At 36.9% G+C, this 23,517-nt stretch overlaps 1 protein-coding gene across 1 annotated transcript in view; it reads left to right on the forward strand.

Annotated features, from left to right (window-relative positions):
• The window catches only part of csmd2 (CUB and Sushi multiple domains 2), a 248,851-nt gene that overhangs the window by 49,750 nt on the left and 175,584 nt on the right, over nucleotides 1–23,517 (forward strand). The window contains exon 3 of the mRNA XM_044138720.1: nucleotides 811–923. Coding sequence (XP_043994655.1) covers nucleotides 811–923 — 113 coding nt within the window. The remainder of the gene's footprint in view (nucleotides 1–810; nucleotides 924–23,517) is intronic.

The following is a 23,517-nucleotide window of genomic DNA, read 5'->3' on the forward strand; positions in this document are numbered from 1 at the left end:
CTCTTTTCCCGTCCCTAAATGTAGGTGTTTTTGGATCTTTGATGTGTTATTGGATCTCAGAGGTGTGATGATCACAGTTTTTATTAGCTGCCAGTTAGTGCTGAAACTGTTTTGTTCCATTTTTAAAAGTGCAGGATGGTCAGACTTTGTTACATTTGAAACTTATTCAATTAATCAAACAAGAAATTTACATATTCTTTTTTTCTACTTCCAAACTTTAAGAACCCATAAAAATGTTAAGAAAGTAATGTTTACCAAAATACTAATTACTTGTTTGATTAGAGCTGAATTTTGTTATAGAAGTGGAAAATTGACACAATCAGATCAGTCGGTTTTGCTTCTTAATTAAATCTTTTTTGTTTAATTGAGAATTTAAAAAGTCTTTAAACACCTCAAAAACTGTTGATGGTTGAAAAATCCCATCTAAATATGACACTTTGGTAAAAATGGCTATTTACTCAGTCTTAAATTTTTTGGTGTCGGTCTCTGTTTGTGTTTCTTCCCACACTGACTCCACTGCAGGTTTATGTCTGCAGTATCTGCAGTCACATCATTTGCTAAAGAAATGCTAAATATGCCAAGTTGTCGTGTTTTATTTAGGATTTTTTGACTGTAAAGATGATTTCAAAGCTCACCAAGTTTTCTTAGCAGTCGCATTGGTAAGTTTGCACTTAAGTGAAAAATACAAAGCAAACTTACTTGAGACGTTTTTTTGTTGTTTTTTTTTAAATACTTTTGCTATCAATTGTATTGTGGCTTGGATCACAGGACTGATTTATTTTTATTAATTTACTTTTTCCCCCCCTTTAGGCTAACTGGGTTCCAGCTGCCTTCACCTATTGTGAGTACAGGCTCCAGACTCACCTTGTGGCTGCTATCTGATTATGCTGTCAGCGGGCAGGGATTTAAAGCAGTTTATGAAGGTAAGACTGGTTAAATGTTTTATGAATGCCAATGTTTTGTTTTTTTTAATCGCTGTTGCAGAATACATATTTTTAGCAAAAATATTTAACTGATAGGATCTTGAAAAAAGCTGTGCAAGTTGCCAATGAGTTCTATAATCTTTATTTGCAGAATTCTAATCGTTAACTCGGCGTTTGAAATTCCTTTACAAAGTCAAATGTCGTTTTAGCATAGGAGATAAAAGCATTAGGAAAGTGAAATAATTTACTGTATACCTCTACTTGCTTATCTGATACTCCAGGTATTTAGTTGACCTCTACTGACATGGTGCATCTGCCAGAAATGTGTTGGTTGACTTGTTTGGCTACTTAAAAAAATATATCCTTAAGGACTATAGATATTTTAGGTTATATAAAATGTGTCTCAGAAATCTAACATTCTGCTTGGCCTGGTTGAGCATCTTTATCATGATGATAAGACACTTCATAATTTTGGGAAGGCTGATGTTTTTTGTTCCAAATTCCTGACCCATTGTGGAAGTAGTAAGAAGTGTTATGGATGCATTTATAAATTCTCATTAGCAATGACTGACGAGGCCACAGACCATAATCTATGACTAAAAACAGCCAAAGGCAAAAGGACGATTTGCTCCATTCAAAAGCAACAGCGGATTTTGGGTGTCTCTTTAAACTAAGCTTCTAGACTTCTGAGAGCTAACCTCAATGGTTTTAAATATATATTTATTTTTAGTGTTTAATATATTTTAAGCTATTGAGTTTTTATTGTACATGAAGTCAACAATTTGTCCACACAATGCATTTTTGTGAAATAATAAGAGTTCTTTACTCCTGTGATAATTTCAGTGCATTCAGCAACAGGAGGAATTTGTACAAAGTCATTATTACCTGTCTCCTTCTTCACATGACACTGGCAAGTCCTACTAGAGCGTCCTATGCCATAGGGGAAAAGATAAGTGCTCTGCTGTGCTGACATGTGGCGCTGCCCTCTAAGTTACAGTGAATGTTAATTGGATTGTGAAAAATAGAAGTGATATGCAAATAAGAACCGGCTCTCTTTAGCTGTGCATAGGACACAATTTATGCACCGATGCTACATGTTCTATCTGAAACATTTGGCAAAGACATGAAGCTAAAGGGAACATTTCATTTATGTCTTGCCACAAAGGAACACAATAAAGTCTTTGTAAATTGTGGTTAATTAATACTGGCTGGAAGCTGAGAAACCCCAGGATGATATCGTGTTGCTTTTAGCTGATCAGTGCAAAGGCTATTTGACTGGAAGCCACTATCAATACCTGCTGCTATGCTTTGATTGAATCTAGTTTTCAGTCGGCCACAGCGCAGAATGGTCAACAATGAGCAAGTTAGTGACACAAAAAATGTTTATGTAGCCTCCATGATGTAAACATTATACTTTTACATGGTGTTACATAGTATTAATATGATCTGCAAACTTGCTCCTTCAGGCCTTATGCTCAGTGTGGGTTAAGTTGTTCATTTTAAACTCGGTTTGAGCCTATTGTTGAGATGATTGATGTTTATTTTTGCAGGTCCTTTCATAGCACTAAAGTATGATGGACAACCACAAGCCTGTTTGCATACAGGATTTGCACATAATCTCATTTATGCACATAATCTCTCATTTATGAAAGCATCAAAACTGCATAGCGTCTTCATTCCAAGCATATGTACATTATTAGGTTTTGTAGAATTACTTTTATTCTACAGCTTTAGGTGAATAAAAGAAACAACTAACCTGGAGTTTGAACTCTTGTGCATTCATCCAAAGTGAAAAGTGTGGCTACATGTGTGATGGAGTGATTTGTTTGGTCCACTTACTTTATAAGATTGGAAATGTGATATCAATTGACTGTCAAATATGATCCATGAATATTGCCTGTGATTATGTTATTAAAAATAGATGCCTGTGTAGGTCTAAACGTTTTTTTTCATTTTCTTGGGTTGTGGTGATCGCCTGGGGTATCTTATATGCTTATAACGGTCACTTGTATGTTGGCATAAAAACACTACTCATTGCATCAAATTCTACTCTGCTGTCTGAATTTTTATTTTGCAGTAGTTTACATATTGACTTTTGGTCTGTTCCTGCAAATGTTCTAAAACATTTTAAAGGTTCCAGTTAATTATAGGTTAAAAGACTGCTTCCAGACATTGGAAAGCAGAGATGTTTTGGCACTTCAACAAACTCCTTTGCCTTGTTCTGAAGTGTCCGAAAGCAATAACCAAGTTTCAGTTTATCTTAAAATTACAGTTCTCGGCTGATGAGCATTAAAAAAAAAACTTAATGAAGCTACTTCTGAATCCTTTGTTTCATGTCTTTACTCTTTGGTATAAATATAGTTCCCCCTCTGGGGAGCTGCATAAGATGTGTCCAGTTCAGATGCCATTATTAAAAAACACCAATCCAACCATGAAGGATACCAAAACACTGAGGAACAACTCAGCCAAACGCCTCGTCAAGCAATGCCACAGAAACTAAACACAGACTCCAAGCCCAAGCAATTATTTGGGCATCTAACACAAACACGAAAACAGCTCCTGTTCACTGCTCTGCTAGTACAGACATCACCACTGTTAGCAACCCTCACACATTTGAAAGCAAAGACATTCCTCTTGACATAGAATTTGTGTTCCATTCCCTGTCTGACAAACACTTAGTGTTAGCAGTAAAAAGACAGGAAATAAAATAAAAAAAAAGTGATCCAAATTTCTCTCCAAGCTCTGAATACTGCTGGTAACGTGTAGTCCTGTGACCCTGCACTGATTTGAAATCAATTTTGATAACTTACACAAAGAAAATCCTCTTGACTCTGGCTGGTTGACTCATCAAGATTGACCAGTTAGTGGCTTTAACGAGATTCTGCCTTGTGCTTAGAGACACGCTTCTGCAAACTGGAAAATATTTAGATGTCCGAGTGAAGTGTCAGAGTGAGTCAAAAGCAATTTTATATATATAGCATGAGAAAGTGCACTATGAGTAATTAATTTTCTTGTTGGTGTGCGAGAAAGATCAAATGGCAGATATGTTGACAAGACGTACCCAAAAGGCTAATTGGACATTCTGCCTTCCAAAGCTCTGTTAAAATTTCTGTTAGTCTATTTAGGCTCACTCTTTTAGCATCTAAAGTTGTAATAATAGAATTTGATATTACTCTATGGGTATAACATGATTCAAAGGCGGCTTTAAGAATTTTATTTCACTAGGCAGAGATAAAAATATAACATTTCTACAGTGGAAAAATATGGGTTGTTTGTTACTCTGTTACAGTAACATACATCTTCTGACTTGCACTTTTACAGTAATCACATGTCTTAGCTTTCCTTTGAGACACAAATTACAAAAAGTAATGCTCTGTTTTATTGGGGAAGGGATGATTTTGGACAGGAGGGTGAAAAAAAAACACATTTGTTTTAAAGAGGTTAGTGATGAGTGGCTTTAGTTGGATTTTTTTGCCTTTAGTATGTTTGGATGCAAATGTCACATAATCTGTTTCAAGCTAATTGGCTTCTGAAAGTGGAGCTTTTGGCAGTGAAGCCTCAGCACACCAACCTCCTTTTTATATTAAGACTATGCTTACCAACCACCATTTTGGTGTGAGCTCATCTCGTCTATATTAGATATGTTCTTTTTCAGCCCACACTGCAATAAGCCTAAGTGCTGCACAGTCCATCTCCCGAACACACTGCGTAATGGCCGAGACCACTCTGGAATCTCTCCCCTCTTGTCACCATGGCAACCACAAAAGTCTTGTTTTGTTTTGGGGTGTTTTTTTTTTCACCCCATATTCTTCCTTCCCCTCTCCTCTGTCTTTTTCCAAACTCTTTACTAATGTTTAATCTGCAGCAATGGAGAAGTAGCAAAAGGAGGCAAAGGGAATTGGGACCATTTGCTAAGCCTCAGAAAATATCTGCTGGGAGTGTTAAAGCACCCTTATTTTCTCATATGTAGCTGCAATCCTAGTGCATAACCACTGCATCTTTTTCCCCCCCTTATTTATCTCTTATTCTGATTCTTAGTATTTCCTGCTATATGTGTTGTCTTCGCTGTTCTGCCTCTTTCTTCAATAACGTGCTGTGATCATCATCAAGTCATGTCTGTCTCTGTTGCATAATCAATGTGCTTCCCAACTGGGTCATGTGAAGCAAAACCTCAGCCAACTCTTCTGCATGTTTCAAGCATTCTCACCCCCTATCAAGCTAACGTTTGTAGGTGTTTGTATAAAAAGGGGAAAAAAAACTATCAATATTTATAAGCTGTCTGGTAAATATATTTCTCTTAGATCAACATTTTAAGCATGTTAAAACAGGTTTTCCTCTGATAAGTTACTTTTTTTTCATGTAAAAAAAAAAAGGCTCAAGGGAGTGTCTGTGCAGCTGTATTGCTTTTTATGCATCCATTAAAGCAGATCTAGATTATTGACCATCTTCTAACTCAACAAGCCCTGGCACCTCTCCTCCATCCCGCTCTGTGTTTGAGAGAAAGGAAAGTGGGGGCTGACTAAATAAAGGTGATGAGAGAGCAGCGGAGCGTGAGAGAGTTTAGTGTCTGATTGATAACTGAGCCTTGTCCCTATAGTGATGTGTTTTCTCCAAATGAAAGTAATGACGGAGGTTAAGATAAATATACTCGGCACCAATTCTCCAATCGTGCCGTTCTCTCTTTTTTTTTTTTTTTTTAAGAAATAAGAAATATAAGAAATATTTACTGAAAGATAGTAATTATGGCCGTGATTGTGCATTTCTGTTTCACAACCAAAAAGGTTCCTTTGCATATTGTTTCTGGTTGCTTTGTTGAAATTGAATTGGTTAGGCTGAATGTGCAAAAGTAATTGAAGTAATTCCAAACACTTTCGTGGCTGTTATTAACTTTATGTTGACAGCCTTATTTATCACATTAGATTTTCCAAATATCTAGCTCACACATGATCATCATTATGGTCATGTTGGTATTATTGGATTTCTGTGGGTAATAAACTGAGTCAGGACGAATAAGTGTTTCCTTATCATTTATCATTATTTCATTTGTACACTGTTCTACAGCTCACAACCAATTAAACTAGAGAACTGTTGTGCTGTTTACTAATAAACCCGTACAGTATTCATTCCAAGTAAGCTAATGAGGATTAAATATGCAGTTTTGCTCTGGCTATATGTTAACAACTAAAGAAACGGCTTTAATTTTTTACGTGGCCTCAAACTGCACAAAACCCGTGGCTTGTAAAATTTGAAGTGTGAAAACAACACGATACATATATTAATGGCTTTGATATCTTACTTTAATTCAGACAGGCTGTAAAATTACATTATCTAAAAGCTAATTTTGAGTACAATCTAATTAAACTCTCTTTGAACAGGAATAAACAATGTTTCTCATTTACTAAACCCCCCAGGTAGAGTGATATTGGTAATACTTGGTGACTAAGTAAAGCTACATTATTCTAGTTTCCATAAAATTATGTAGCTGCATACCATACACATTTTCAGTGTTTTGCAATTTGCATAGAAGTTGCCTAATGTACTTTCTTATGCATTAGCTGGGCTACAGCAAAACTGTATATCTGCATATAGAATGAAGAGAATCTCCTGAGATGGGTTCAAAACCAGAGTAATAATCTGCATTTTGAAGGCAGTGTGAATTATGAAAGCTTGGGATTGGTATTTGAAGATAAGACTTTAGCTTTAGATGCCAGTACCAAAGTAAATATGACACATTTTGTGCTGCATCTCTATGAGTACAAGTGTTTATTCAACAAGTGATACTTGCCATATTCACTGCTAAGAATCTGTAATCCCAGAGGTGCTTTTGAAGCTCTGCTCTCTGATGAACAGAAAATAACCAGTCACATTTCTCAGATCCCAAGCAAGAACTGAAATCCATTTCTTCGACTTTTACTGGACTTATACGTATATGTTCAATTCCTTTGCAGTTGGAGGTTTTTAACATTCGGATGTCTGTCCTCTACATTGTTTTAAATCTGTGCAATAAACAACCATTAAGAGGTGACATATTTCTGGAAAAGGTAAGTTTTTAAAAAATTTGAAGCTAGCCATCTTGCTCCTATTGCATTTTGCTAGTCTGTAACATATACTCTCAGACAATGTTTTATAGGTTCAACAAATTCAAATGCTAAATGTGTGGTAATAAAGAAATAAAACATCAAAGTTCAGAAAATGAGGTAAGCAGAGAGGGTGAATGCAGGTCTCTGACATTTGGTGAAATTACTGAGCATTAGTCAAACAATAAACCATGACAATGACTGATCAGATTTTGGGAAGTTTTTCTGGGGAAACGAGCGCAACTAATAAATAAGTACTCGGTTGCAAGAGTTTTAAAGAAAGAGCTGTTCCCATGATGCCTTTAAGACAGGAAGAGATTGTACCATGTAATAGTTTGAGGGTGGTGACTGGTGTGGCAGAATAAAAATGAAAAAAAAAAACAATCCTTTGATTTAGCCAAAAAAGTCTAAAACATATATCTTTTAAGCAAAAGTCAAAACTTTCATCTAAGTCATGAAATTGCTGCTGTTTCAACTACATCTCCTGACATTCCAACATCCAAACACTATTACATTTATACTAGTGTTTAAGCAAATCAAAAGTTTTGATGTTGCTTTGGCAACATCGAGTGTCTTCTTTAATTTTATTGCTCATTTTGTTTTGGAAACGGAGACGAATGAAATGCTCTGATGGTTTTGACCAAAGTAAAACTTTGCCTCCATCACAGCAGAATGCATTTCTAATGCTTTTCGTTGTCAAAGAACTGCTCCAAGTGAAAAGTTCTTTGTGTTCTCGATGTGGTATGTTTATTCATGTGGTGCAATGTGTGCTCTGAGGAGATGATCACAAAAAGAAATCTGCTAGGAAAAAGAGTAGCGCTTACTTTAAAGTAAGCCTGAACTGAGCTGCCCTTTAACTGTGTGCAGTAGTGTTTGCTACTTGACAAATACAGTGTTTGACTGTGAGTAAGCAGATCTCTGTTTGGTAGGTTGTAGTTATTTTTAGTTTCTGGAGTCGAAGTCAACTTCTCGGGTGTCTAAGACATCATGTTTGATTATTGTGCTGCATTTCCCTTTTCGGCCTGAAAAGCATGTTGCTTCCAAAGTTTCCAAAAAAGCCAAGATTCTCTCACACATACCATTTCCTTCCAAATTTTTCATACTTAACTTTCCTGACTTTTATCACAGTATTTGATAAAAGAAAATATGTGATTGGTTTTGTAAGTTTAATGTAATGCTTCTTTGTTTCTTTTCTTTTTTAATTTCCTGTCTTTTTGAGCCACTTTGTGATTTTGGATCTATATATATATATATAAAAAACATACTTTAATTACTTGGGTGTGGTCATACAATATGGAGGTTTTAAATTGCATCATTTGAGATGGAAACTTCACTGAGTAGTTTATATTCATCTTGTGATGCTCATTTATGCTAAGCTTTGCAAAAGATTGAAGTGTTTCTGGTGATTTGCAATGCTTTCACTTTGTTGCAATTTTTTTTATAGACCTCACAAGCGAAGACCATATTTTACAGCTATATGCCAGCTTGTCATTTCTACGACAGGCTAAACAGGACACAGTTTTTATTATGATCTTCTTTCCCTTCCAGAGCTTTTTGCCCCCTTTACCTACTCTCTGGGTGATTTGGTTGCAAGATATAGTCCAGCTTGTGGTTAGGACAGATAGCAGGTGGCAAAAAAAACATTCCTGCACCGCACTGATGTTGCGCTGTCACAAACACTTCACACAGACTACCCAATCACATCCATTTGCACACACGGACACACAATTCTGGTTTAGACTTCACATCTGCTGCTTGGTAGAGCGTGCACAAAATGGTCATTATTCCTTGTGACGCGCTTACTTTGGGAATGTTTCCAGGGTTGCAGGAGCTGTGCAAATGTCCCTTTCTAATAAATCATTCTGCTCTATTACATCTGCCTGGTGTTATATTTTATACATATTTCACTAGGCAATTTGAAAGCATGTGTAAGCTCAGAATAAATTCACTACAGCCACAATAAAAGGGATGTTTCAAGCTGCTTTTTGTTTTTAGGTCAACTGTCGAAAAAGGAAGTCTTACTTGCTTTCGATTCAGTGTGATGAAATAATAAATAAAAAAAATTCACAGCAACTACTGCTACTTATAGTAATGGTAACACTTCAAGTGACTATAAAGAATTTGCACACACTATTCATAATTAAAAATGTCATACTGTTATCTTTCCAGGCAGTAAGAGTGAACCTTAGCTCTGTGCTTCTGTTTTGTTTTCACATTAAACATTTTGAATTGCGTCGTCTCTTAATTATAGTATCACGTTTTAAATGTTACTTGATGCATCAGCATTCTGCAAAATGAACAAAATGTGGTTAAATGTGCTCTCAAAATGAAGCAAGGGTGTGTAATGTTTCTTTTTTTTTCTTTTAATGTGGGACACGTTGTGATAAGTGTAAAATAATCATGATATACTTTTGTCACTATGTAGATCCAATAATGGCAGTATGGTAGTGGTAGTAGATAAAGCCATAGGGAGTCTTTTTGCACCACACTGATCGAGGTCATCCTAACAACCATATCAGAGAAACACAAGCCACATGGCAGATTTGCTGTGCTGTTACTCATGCACAGCTCTGTCTCTTCCAGTGCCATGCATTTTTTAGAGGGTTAGCTCATCTCCCCAGAAAGCTCCACAAAGCCAAACTGCTCTCTTTTCTCCTTTTGGGATAAAAGGATCAAATGTAATCTCGAAACCACTTTGCTAGTAAAGTGGTTTCCTGCTTTATCTAAACTTGGCAAAAAGTTATCGGTGAGTTAGTCCTGTACAACCCGAGCACAATAGTGTGTTCTTTTGTTTAAAGTGGCTTGTGGATTTGCTGTTTGGTAATGTAATTTTTCTAGTCCGTCCTTAGGTAACCTTAATTAGTTTTTTTTTTGTTTTTGTGTTTTCTCCGACAGATGAGCGGATAGTTCTCTTTTTGTTAAGGGATCATAATTGGTTAAATAACATTTAAAACCAGTGCATGCAACAACGCAAATAGGAACTTCAGTTGGTCTGTTTTTTCAGCTGATGGAATATATATATGGAATGCTGATTTGTTTTCTGCTCCGCTGTTAACTAAGTGAATATAGTTCTCAATATGTTAATTAGTATGCATTTAAACTGAAATGTTGTTCTACATGCTGAATACAACTGCACAACAACACACGCTGTATGAAGTGTTTGTGCTGCCAGGTTAATGAAAAGCAATTGTTGAACCCTGAGAAGGTTAAACATGCTGTGTAGGTGTGATAATTGTGTACAATTTGAGGGCAATTTGCCATGGTTGACCTATGTTTGAAAACTTTATCTTTTAAGTCAGTGACCCCTGCATTTTCTATGGAGTGAGATGGCTTTGTTTTTCTTGCTTTTCTTAGATCATATCTTTTTTTGTGAGTGCACATTCAAGTATGTATGTGCATTTAGGACTGAGGTGATACCATTTGGTTGGTTATTGGCCTTGTGCTTCTTTCTGGCTCCAGGAAGGGTGACCATATAAGGCCCATATTGGCCTCCTAACTCTGGCTGCCTGTTTCATATCGAATAGATTTTAAGATTCTTTTAACAACGTATATCGTTTTAAATGGGTTAGCTCCTCCTTATCTTCAGGATCTTTTCAAATTTCATTCCATGTCAAAAACTTTAAGATCAAATAATCAGCTGCTACTGAAACTCGACTCAAGAGAAAAGGAGACGGGGCTTTCTCTGTTGCTGCTCCTTTTCTCTGGAATAATCTACCTTTCCAGATTAGATTTGCCCACAGCCTGCATCATTTTAAACCGCTTCTTAAAACTAATTCTTTATTTTCTTGTATTATTTCTCTTTTTCTTTTCATTAACTAACTTTATTATTGTTTTTGTACAGCACTTTGGTGCAATATTACTCCTGCCTCTGAAGTGCTATATAAATAAATTTGACATTGACATAGATGGAATAGATGGAAAGTATTATGATTTTATTTTGCCCTTTTTATGTTCAACTGAAAATTTCTGTGCAAGGTGTAATCACTATAGGCAGAAAAGGTTAGGACTTGTAGTGCATTTGTGTCCATTTATGCTTTGGGACTTGAAATTCTAGACTAGAAAAATTCTGAGTCTTTTGGAAAGCAAAATGTAATCCCAGTTTCACAGGGAGCTGAATTAATGCTGTCCGCAATCACGTTTTTCCAGAAATACTTGAGCCATCATATTAAGACGTGTTTATTTACTTTGTGTTTTAAACACTTAAATTTTTATGCTTACGTACAGCACTTTCTAATTTCAACAGTTAGGTTTCAAGTACAGGATCCTACGTTTCTCACTATGAATGTTAAAATGTCCTATTTTTGCTTCAAAGCTGCAAAGAAACTTGTGCAGATGTATTACATTGCCTATGGAAATGTATACTTTGTTTCTTGTACTGGTTTTCATAAATAACGTTTTAGTGGCTGATAAGGTCCCACATATTTGTCAACATAATTCTTGTTTGTAGGTCGGGGCTCTTTTATTGTTTATTCTTTTAAAAATGTAGTGCCTTGCAAAATAATGTGTACCCCTTGATTTCTTTATTTATTTTAGATTTTTTTTAACAATCAAACTTTAACTTACTTTGCGGGGATGTTGTTTGATAAAGGTGAAGTGGTGGCACACAGTTTTTACAATAAAAAACTCTTAAACTCCAATACTCTAGAGCTACTGTCCTGCAACCTATGAATTCATTCCTACTTGGACACAATTGAATTAAATTGCTGAATTACCTTCTCAGCATGTCATCACATGCTGTGTTTAAGAAGGACATTTTTTTATCTCCTCTCGCTATAAAAAAACATCTCAGGCATGCTCACTGCCCTTTACATGACTTGGGGAAATCAATCAGATTTGCAAGGTATACTACTTATAGACTATTTAAAAAAATAGATTACTTTATATTTGGGATCTAGGAAAATACTAAAATACACTGAGATAAATTTCATTTTCATATAAAATAATACACTTAGAAATTCTGCTGGTGACACTGTCTACATTAATTGAACACATGAGGAGTTTCTAACCTGATTCTTATAACATTAAATATATTGAATTCTCAGAAGGACTAAACACAGTCACAGTGAACAGAGAGTGCATATTTGAATTACTGGGTTTTGCATATTTTGTGTGTTCAGGTTTTGATTAATTGTACTTCCCAAACTTTTCTATATCCCTTAAATCAGGAAACCTCCTGTTTCATTAGTCTCTCATTGTCTGGTGCTTTTTTCTTTTTCTTTTTCCTCTTCAGAGTCTGACGTTTTTGTTCCTACTTCACAGAGATAATCATAAAAAAAATATATATATATAAATAAAGCAAAAGAAGATTCTGTTGGCTTCTCTTACCCTGCACTGCAGCGTAGGCTGAACAAACTCTGGACATGCTGCTGGAGTTGAGGGTGGAATCCGTTGTGTTTATGATCTAATGTACAACTTGAAGTTGCAAAAAGAAAATCTGTTTTTCAAGTTAGTGTGCAACTGGAGAGATGCTTTTCTGCTGCTGAGGTTTTTTTCTTAGTTTCATTGTATCTGGCAAAATCAATCATTATTAAACAGCTGTTGAATCTCGTATATCATTGGGATTGCGCTGATTTCATGTTACCATCCATGATGAAATACTCAGTGATGGCTATACAGCAACTGGTGCATTGACTCATTAAAGTAATTGATGCTAACCAAGTGCCTCCTCCTTTGTTGATGTGTTCAATCTTTTCTGTGTTCACTAGATTGCTTTGATCCACAACTATTCTTCAGACAAATTCATAGATGAGCCATGGCCAATCTTCCCTACAAATCCTTTCATACTTTGACAGTTCATTATTCACTTGCTGACTACTTAAATGCTATGGTCATAATCAACGTCTTTTGTTCAGGCAAGTTGTAATTGCTGTCAAATTATCTGTGGCAGTTTTTCTATGAAATTATTTTCTTTGATTTTTCAGTCTGTGAATTTAATGAAATAATCCTTGCTATCATTAAACAGATGCATTGTCAAAAGCCATGTCGAAGTAATGATTGTTCTTTATTGGATTGTTGAAGGACTTGGAGTTCTGTGTTGTAATAGAACAGAGCTGAATCTTTACAAATGGCGATCGTAATGAAAATCTGCATACAAACATACCAAAGCAATTCACAAAATCATCCCCTGCTCAGAAACGTACGAGCTAGTGGTGCTGGCTTTCCTTTTCATTGACAGACAATGTTTGCCGTGCTCAGCTGCATTTTCACTGTTTGTGAACCGACAGCAGAGACCCGGCCTCTGAATGATTTTTGGGAAAAAAGAATAATTTGTTGGAGAGATAAGAGATGAAGTGTTGTGGAAAAACAGACATATTTTTCATTGGCTGATTGCAACTGAAAAATATCTTTATCAGTCAGGTACCTTCAGACAACATCTTGTTGCGAGAGGAACTGAAACAAAACTGAATTGAACTTGCACAGAATAACTGCGGCATGGGTTTGGATTTGTGTTAAATCTTTAACATCAACAAATGCTCAACGAAGGTTAAATATGGTTATACATGGAGGAGAGAGGGTCTCACAGTTCAAGGTATTGTTATAAATAACAGTGGTGTTATCTATAACAGTCAACAGTATTTTTATGGATAGCAATACTTAGGCCTGTCATGATAAAAAAATTTTGCTGAGCGATTAATTGTCTCAAAGATTATTGCGATAAACGACAATATTGTTTGAAGACCTTTGTACACCGATTTAATGGAAATGACGTAATAATGCATGCAATTTTCTGCCAAAAATAGATGCAATTTATGTTCAAAAGAACACTGGAACTGATCAAATAAACAAAACAAGCAAAAACAAAAATAAAATGGTGCTCAGTCTTCGCTAACAAAAATGTACTTGAATAAAAACACCAAAGTGTAAATAAATACTGCATCCAACCAAAAGAGTGCAGATTATGAAGTCTGTATACTATATTGCCCTTCAGTAATCATTAGATTTAAATAGAGAAGATGGGCACATCGACTACCTGATGCAATAGTTCACACTACACGTTTGTTCACACCTCCATTTTCCCCTTAGACAATCTTAGAACTTTGATCGTTCTAAGATCGTTGCTTGTGATTTTGTAACCGATCATCCTGTAGTGTGTGGTGTTACGGTAGATCGTTGTGGCGCTCAGATCTAAATCAGGAGTTTTCCCCACTGGGAGCGTTAATGCAGCCTGTTGAATGTGACAGGTAGCCAATCAGAAAGCGTGGATTCTCCTCGGGAAATTACTGAGGGGAATCCCAAACAGCTGACACGGCGCAACCCGAAGTCCAGCGGACATTGGAGATGATATGTGGAAACAACATTAATATTTCTAAAACATTTCATGCAAAGAATACAGAAATAACGAGGGGAGGAGTTGGAACGAAATTGATACCAGTTGATGAACCCAGTAACTTTTCGTTAACGTGACATAAATAGGTTCTAATGATTTTCATTCAGTCAGGACGTTACGCTGACACTAGAGCCACATGCGTTGCAGGTAGATTGTAGTAAAACATTGATTAATTCCTGGTTTTAAAATTAGTTAACTGGACTTATAGCTATTATTTGGTGCCCATTGTTGGACACCACACGGCGTGATCGAACCCGATCGAACCGTTATACCTAGGATTTCTGTCGGCTAATGTGTGCTCTTAGGTATTGAAAATGGGCCGACAATCAGCCGACAGCTCTAAGATCATGTAGTGTGCACTGGACATTACACTAAGGAAATGAGGAAGGGAGGATCAGTGGAGAGCAGCGGAGTTGAGCCTTTTTTATTCAGTGTCATCAACAGAAAGAGAAAAAGGCTGGAAGAGACGATAAAGCTGATAATTAAAATGACGTTGATAGTTTTAATTTATCGTACGATTAATTGATTTATCGTTTATTGCGACAGGCCTCGCAATACTGCACAGCAATTGTGCCCTGTGGGCTTCCTACAAGGCTTAAATAAACAGTTTCATTTACAGCCATCTCATGAAGGATATTATTTATTTATTCCAGAACAGCTGACACCACGTCATTTATAGTGAACAAACATGCAAACCTCTCAATACCAGCTTAATTTGCTCAAATTGGCATTATGTAACTTGAAAATGTGTATTTGGAAATGACGTTTGCTAATTAAAATAAGTGAAATTATAATGATTTGTCCCAACCTCCCACACAAACTCCAACACCACATTCTCAGCTCTTAAATCATACGTATTTTTTACATAAAACCCATATTATAACATTTCTGGTAATATTTGTAATAATGACAAAGAATGTTAGGGACAAGGTTTCTCTAGGACAACCACCTGTTTGACATAATGGTGATTTTTAAAATTAAATAATATTCTAAAAATATATTTTATCACAACTTCTTAAGGATAAGATAAAGAAATGGGAAGCTTTAGTAGAAGTTCAGCGCTCAATGCTGGTAATACCAAAAAAAGGAAGTGACTTGAATTTTGCTGGTCTTTTCCTCTTTCAATCCTGTCAGATTTATGAATATTATGAGTAAAATCTATACACAAAAGATCATGTCGATTTGAATGTGTTTACAATTATTTCATGCCCTTCAGTCAAATGTATTATTTATTTTTGTCGGGGATGCAGGACCCTCTAGGAAAAAGAGATGCACAAACCTTTCTAACTGCACTTTCACACATCAACACTTTATCTACCATAACGTCCTCTCTGGTGGGCCTTTTCAGTTTCCAAGGCAACCTGAAAGTGCAGAAAAGAGGATTGGCTTAGAAAATGGCAAAGCAAGACAAATTCAAGAGGCCAGGTGGGGGACGTTTTATGTTTGGCTTCACCTTTTGAACTGGTCCACTTCGATATTTGTCCAACTCTGTTTATATTAAGGGTTTATGTGTTTACCCATACTGGTTAGATTGCAATAAAAAATTATGTGTTTTCCAAAGGTAGCGTTTAATCTTGTGTGACCTGCTCTCTTCTGCTGCATACCTCTCTCGTGTAAAACTGGATTTAAGAATAATATTATATAACTAGAAAATTTCGGAAGAAATTTAAATGGGGCCTGCCAAAGTGCGCCTGTCGGTCTGGACCCGGCGTTCCGACGCTGAAAGTTAGCGTCGATATTTCTGGAACGTTTCGTGGTGAAACGTTCCAGAAATATAGATTCACCACATTTATGTGTGAATCTATATTTATATAATATTTATATATATTTATATATATAGCACATTTATATATATATATATATATATATATATATATATATATATATATATATCTAGATATAAATATGTGAATCACATGTAATTCACATGTAATTCTTTGGGCTACACTTGGTCTGGTTCCTCACCTTGGACCCGTCTGCACTGGGAGGCCCAACCAGAGGCATGAAGCCCCCACAGCTTAACTCCTAGGATCACTGGGACACTCAAACCCCCCCCACCACGATAAGGTGACAGCCCATGGAGGGGGTGCGTGCGTGTGTGTGTGGGTGTGTGTGTGTGGGCGTGTGCGTGTGTGTGTGTGTGCGTGCGTGCGGGCGTGTGTGCGTGTGTGTGTGTATGTGTATTAAGTAACCTGTTAATTATGTAGGACAGAGAGAAAATGAGAGAAAGAGGAAGAAAGTTGTTTTTTTAAATGAGCACAATGTGTTGGTAAGAATATTCTGACTTTTGGTTCATTTGTGAGGTGAAATGTATTTTGTAGTTCTTTTATGAAGTTTTTTAGGCTCTAATAAAGTTTTTTACGCCGTTATTTAACAGGTTGAGCAGGAAATTGGGAGGAGAGAGGAAAAACGACATGCAGCTGATTCTGTATGACTGGGAATTCAACCCAGTTGACAAACAAAACTTAGAAGTAAAGTCCTAAACAAAACATCATTTACAGTTTTACTATAAATTTGGTTAAAAAATAACTGAATTAGGCATTTCTCTTTTATACAAGCAGACAACACAAAAGCTTTATATTTATTACAAAGTATTGATCTAAGAATCGATTTCTTCCTGGAGTGGAAATAATTTCTGATTAAATTTTCTGTTTTCATACTTTAATTGATTCTTCTTCTTTTTACCTTTTCTACAGGTTTTCATGTTAAATTGCACTTTTTTGTTAAGGTTGTTATAATATCTTGAATCTGTATTTCTAAATAAAGACTAACTCAAAGATCACACAGTAACTTTTATTTTTGATAAAAATGTTTTTTTCTTATAACAAACAAACCAGATAAAACAAGTTTGAGCTTCTTCATGGTCCAGAGTATTAAATTATGATTACAATTATGATCTAATATTATGTACAGATTAAACTCTAATCTTCAATTAACACCCTGGAACATGAAGAAATCCAAACCTGTTAAATCAGCTTTTTTCTGTTTGGTATAAAAACAAAAACAGGATTTATCAAATAAAAACAGGAGAATGGACTGAACTTGTGTTGATCCTTGCTGGTCATGTTGACACTCAAAGCGCTACAGTCACATTCACACACATTTACATTCACATGCAGGTCGGGGGGCAACTTGCCTCTAAGTGCCCTGGGGCAGCTCAACACGTGGCTGAGGAAGCTGGAATCGAACTTACAACCTTCTGGTCATAAGACGACCACTCTACCCACTGAGCCACAGTCACACTAAAACAGCCACTGCATGATCCTTTTGCTAATCTTTTTAAGATACAGGTTTAAACAGTTTAATGAGCTACAATTCAGTGCAATTTAATATAAAGTGTGTAGAAAAGGTCAACTAAAGGTCAAACCATAACAGCACAAGTACAGTGAAAATAAACAGAAATCATTACTATTAAAAGAAAACATTTTCATTCTTAAATCAATACGTTGCTATAAATATTGAGCCCAGTGTTGTTGCGGCTTTAAACCAGTGAAGGTGAAAGGGCTAACGTTCAGCTAATTCAGTTAATCTGACCAGTTCAACAATAAAACTGGACTTTATGGATTGGAGTCTCTGAAAGTGTTTTGGGTCGATTTGCAGCGACCAACTGACCTGACCGACATGTTTTAGGAGATGTGGGGGGAAACCGGAGCACCCGGAGAAAACCCACGCAAACACGGGGAGAACATGCAAACTCCACACAGATGGTCTCTGTGAAGATGCAGCGCTAACCGCTGCACCACCGTGCTGCCCACCTTTTTTCCAATTGGGTTGGGAAGGGATCTATTTTCTAGTTTGTTAATGGGGGACAAAACTTTTCCGTTTTAAATGTTAAATTTGACGGAGCGTGGCATGGCGCCCCGTTAACAGAGGCTACAACCTCCATGGGTTCGATTCCTCTTTTCGTCTCTTCTCTAAATATCAAAATCAAGAACTTTAAACTTGTTCTTGATCGTCTTCACTGTTTTGTTTTTTTCATGGCTTTTTCAATCACAGCATGTTTCGTACCTTTTTCCAAATTGAAATTTTTGATTTTTTCTTTTTGCCGTCCTGCTTGGTTTGAGTGTCTGGATGATCCAATTCCTCCAGGACGGTTTTTGCAGCGATTTCGGTCTCATTTGTGGGTTCTGGATCCGTTGAACAATCTGATAAAGGTTCTCCTGAGAGTTCCTCTGATGAAACCTCTGGACTCGAGACTTTAACTGGGTCCACTTGGCTCTGTGAATCTTCCTCCATCTCTTTGGAAACTGTGATGGGTTTTGGTTGGAAATCGTCTTTCTCATCTCTCAGCGTGTCGGGCTGCAGAAGATCCTCCTTTGCTCCCTCCAAATCAGTTTTCACACCACTAATCTCCTGCTGGTGTTGTTCTGCTTGTTGTTTGAGTGCAGTGACATAGGTTTCATACCAACAGTTTAAGTCCTGGTACAAACCTTTAACATTATCCAGCTCAGCCTGTGCATTTCTTTCCTTCTCCAGCAGGAATTTGATCTCTGTTGTTGTGTTCTTTTGGAGGACAGCATATTCGGCTTTCAGGTTGTCCAGAAGTGCCTTGTCCTCCTCTGATTTGTCTAGAAGAGCTTTTCTCTCCTGCTTCATCTCCTCCTGGTATGTTTCAGCTTGCTGCTTCAAATGCATAGTGTCTGTTTCATACCTGCTTTCTAGCTCTTCGTATGAAACGTGAACCTGATGCAGTTCATGGAGCATCTGCTCCTCCCTCTTTTGCCGGATTATGATTTCTCTAGACATTGTTTGGAAGAGCTCCTCCTTCTCTGCTCTCAGGTTATTGATGAGCTGCAGATTTTCTTTCTCTCTCTCTAAGTTGGCATCTTTCTCTTGTCTGATCTCCTGCCAAAATGTTTCCATGTCTTGTTTTAGTCCTGAAATTTCGCTTTGATAGTTGCAGTTGAGTTTGTCGTATGAATTTTTGAGCTGATACAATTCTTCCTTCAAAAGTGTCTCGCTGTCTTGCAGGACTGCGACCTTTTGTGACATATCTTGAAACATTTTGTCCTTTTCAGCTCTCAGATTCTCCAGCAGCCGTTGTTCCTCCCTCAGCCTTGCTTCATAAAACTTTTGTGACTCGGCCTCCTGCCTCACCAGAGTAACTTCGGCTTCATACTCGGAGCTCAGCTCCTTGTATGAAGTCTGGAGTTGATTCAGTTCTTCTTGGAGGGCCTCATGTTTTTTTCTCTCAGCCTGTACTTCAGCTAAAAATGCTTCCTGGCTGAGGAGGTGGGCCACCTCTAACTCCTCATATTCTTCTTGCAAGGACTTCTTTTTTATGTATTTCACATTCTCGTGTAACTTGGGAGCAATGACCGCAGCGTGAAGGACTGCTGGATCACTGGACTTGTCTTCTCTCTTTTCTCTCTCTTCTTTCTCTAGTTTCTCTAGTTCCCTCTTTGCCTCTTCGGCCTCTTTGAGAAGCCTTTCTCTGAGAGCTTCCTCCTGTTTTATCTTCAAATCCATCTCTTCCAGCTCGGCCTCCAGGTCGGCCATGCTTTGGTTGTCTTCTAACCTGGCATTCTCCATTTCCAGGCAGGAGTTCAGTCTTTGGATTTCCTCGTCTAAGATATCCTGGTGTGCAGGAGGGAAGCTGCCTCGGGGGTTTTGCTGGACTCCCCTTCTTGCCTGGGGTCCCATCATTTTGTTGCGGTAACTCTGAAATAGCTGAAACATTTCTCCTAAATACGATCACCAAAATTGTCGATCCGTAAACTACCTGAAAGAGCTTTGCGCACGTCTGAACTGGTCAGTGTTATTGCAAGCAATGAAAAATATGTTCCACCATCATTCCACCACCAAATATCTTTATTCTTGTTTACATTCAAAATAGTCCATGTTTTTATCCCAACTCATTTCTGTTTTGGGCCAGATCAAAAATCTGAATGTTCATAAAGGGCCTGTTGTGCCAGAACATATTGATAAAAACCAACTAGAAAATTTCGGAAGAAATTTAAATGGGGCCTGCCAAAGTGCGCCTGTCAGTCTGGACCCGCCGTTCCGACGCTGAAAGTTAGCGTCGACGCCATAGAAAGCTGCAGCACGATCGACGGCATGAGAATTGCGAGAACGTGGACTGACACGGACTTGCGCCACTCCGCGTGTTAAAATGAGACAAAGTATTTTTCTTTAATAACAATGTTTAATCCCAAAAAAGTTAAAATAAATATTTACCCGTCACTAAAACAGCAACTGTGCTGGTCATTTTTTATAGTTTTAAGAAATAAAGACTGCTCTCAACGTGAACATTTTTGGCACTAATGGAAAAGGTTTGGACACCCCTGTGTTTGGGTATAAAGCACAAATAAAGTCACTATCTGTCAGACATCACAAGACTCTTCAGACAGCCTTAAAATAGAAAAGAAATTCAATTACAGCTGATTTGATTTTCCTTTACTGCAAGTCAGCTAAAGTTACATTATTATTTATTTATTTATTTATTTAAATTAAAATACTAAAAATACATATGCATTCCACTGTTGCATTGTAGCAAAAAAAAAAAAAAAAAAAAGTAAATAATTTCTGGCCAGGGTTTTTTTCTTAGAGTTTGTGACAATGGTGAAACTAAATATGAATTTTTATTATGATACAATTAACTAGCTGTTACTTTCCTTAATAAAAGTACACTTCCGACCCAAGATTTTGAACAGGTTACAGGTACTTGCTCAGAATTTATGTGGATGCTGTTTTGTTTTTTGAGATCCATATTTAAAAAAATAAAATAAAATCTTTAATGTAGTTTTGAACTATAATGCAGCAGTTGTGGATTGTGGTTAAAAATATATTTGTTGGAATCAATTTTCACCCTAATTAGTAATTACAGCTTTGAAATTTAGCGCCATGTGACTGATTAGCTTTTCTTTTTCTTAAGTTGTATATAATTACATACACAATTATGTTGCTCTGATTAACTGATAAGTTTGCTTTTGAAGTAGTAAAAAGTTAGTAGAACCCTAAACATTTTATTGCATCTTACTATAAATCTGCTCAAGTCCATATTTAAAATTACAGAAACATCCCTTGTACCTGACTTTGAACATTTGTACAATGGGATTTCCAGGGTTTTATGTTTTCTCTGAGTAGAGAGATAAGCCTGAAAAGCCATATGGATTTAGATGTAAAAATCCAGAGTCCAGGCTGTACACAGAGGCACCCACCTCTCCTCCAAACTTTCCCTAGCCACGTCTCTCATCCGTCTCCCTACTTTCCTTGAAGTGTCTGATACTCCATGATCCCTCCTAGTTTAGTCTCGTATGTCGTGAATGGGTACTGAATGGCACATTATTCCATTTTACAGACAATGTGGAGTGCCATCAGTTCTGTATGAGTTTCCCTTCACACCTCAACAGCTTCCACACAGCAATTGGTCCTGCACTGTGCTGTGCTGTGTCTGAGTAGAAAAAGATAAGAATGATCTTATTCAGGCTAGAACTTAAATATGGAAAATATTAACAGCCCATTTACCTGCACCAAACAGACACTGGCACATTTTAAGGTAAATTTTAACATACTATTTAAAGGCATCTATACATTAGATTTTTCTTAAACTTAAACAGGAAATGTAGCAAATGTCCTACTCATACTTTGATGTAACATTTCATAAGTGCCTTTTAGATCATAGCTTTACAACGAACGTGACCACAAACTCCCCTATACTGAACTGGAGGATCTGATCTGTCCATTCAGATCTTACAAGTCAATCAGTCAACATTACAGAACATCCTTTCACAACCTGCTTTAAGGATTGTAATTAACTACAAAGCAGTATAGTTTATATCTTGCATCATCCACTGGAGCAAAACTTGTAAGGGCTTTCTCTTAGGAATTTCTAAAAGGACTGACTCTATATGATCATCATCCAGGCATGTTAATATCTGCATCGAGTTCAATAAGGAATGTATTCCTCAGTTCAGATGTAGCCTGAAATATTATGTGGTGGATCAACTCTCGCTGAGCGCAGCAGATTCCTGCTACGTCCCCAGCTAACTTCACTTTGTAATACATTGCTTCGTCTCACTCGTTCCGCAACAATTTGTTGCCACTTGTAGTTTGTACAGGTTTTAACGTCCTTTCAACGTGGATCCAACATTAGTCAGAGGATTTGACCTGTGTTGGGACCTTTTTTCTAGAAATTAAAGCCGCTAAATTAAAATGAGGTTGATAATTTGCCTTTATCACGTGATTAATTGATTTATTGTTTATTGCAAGAGGCCTACCTACTGGAGATGAGATTGATGCAGAAGTCATTACTGTTTCTGATAACAGTGCACGGGAGTACACTGTGCATTGTTAGTAGTATTGTTAGTTACATGCTAGTAGCATAGCCAGCAGTTTTTTGTCTTTATTGGTCAGTAAGTTGCCCAAGTACAACGTTTCACATTTGAATGGAATATTTGCATTGAATATATTTTCTATACGCTTGTGGAACTCTTCCTAATATGGTTTTATTACATTGTAGTCCTAAAAAAGATGGAGGTGTTTGGCTCCCTTAGACCAGCAAAGTCTCCAGCAGGCGTCCCGGTTGCTTTGATATTGTCTCTGAATGGGTTTAACAAAAAATCGTGCAATGTTTTTCCAGCAAAACTCCCGCCGCGTGTTTGATCCGGTCGAGACCCACTGCAGTTGACATATTTCCTCCCAGAGGAATCTCACCACCTTTTTTGAGATTATTACCTTCGTTTCCTTTTCCCATTTCCTCTTTATGTATTCTGTATTCTCATGTTTAGATAGCTGTATGGCATTGCATAACTTAGAGATAATTCCGCTGTCTGATCTGGGCTTAATTAGTGATAGAAATATCCCCATAAAGCTTGAATCACTTTTTCTCAACACCTCTTTAAAATTTCTATTAAAATAATGTCTCACCTGCAGGTACCTAAAAGAAAAAAATAATCTTTTTCCAGTCCATGATCCTTCTGTAAGGTTTCAAAACTCTGAAATATCCCTTTGTGGACAAATGAATAATAGGTAATTAATCCTTTTGAGATCCATAATTTGAATCTGTTATCAATTCTGTTTGGTGCAAAATCTGAATCATAGGCACACCACCTCCTAATTTTAGATTTATCTCCTATTCTGCAAATTTTAGTCAATTCCTGCCAGGACTTGAGAAAGCTACCTGTGATGGAGTCTTCTGGGATCTGCTGTTCTTCCTGTAATTTATAATCATTAAGTAGGGCTGTTATTG

Source organism: Gambusia affinis, linkage group LG14 (genome assembly GCF_019740435.1).
Source record: "Gambusia affinis linkage group LG14, SWU_Gaff_1.0, whole genome shotgun sequence".
In the NCBI taxonomy this organism is placed as follows: Eukaryota; Metazoa; Chordata; class Actinopteri; order Cyprinodontiformes; family Poeciliidae; genus Gambusia; species Gambusia affinis.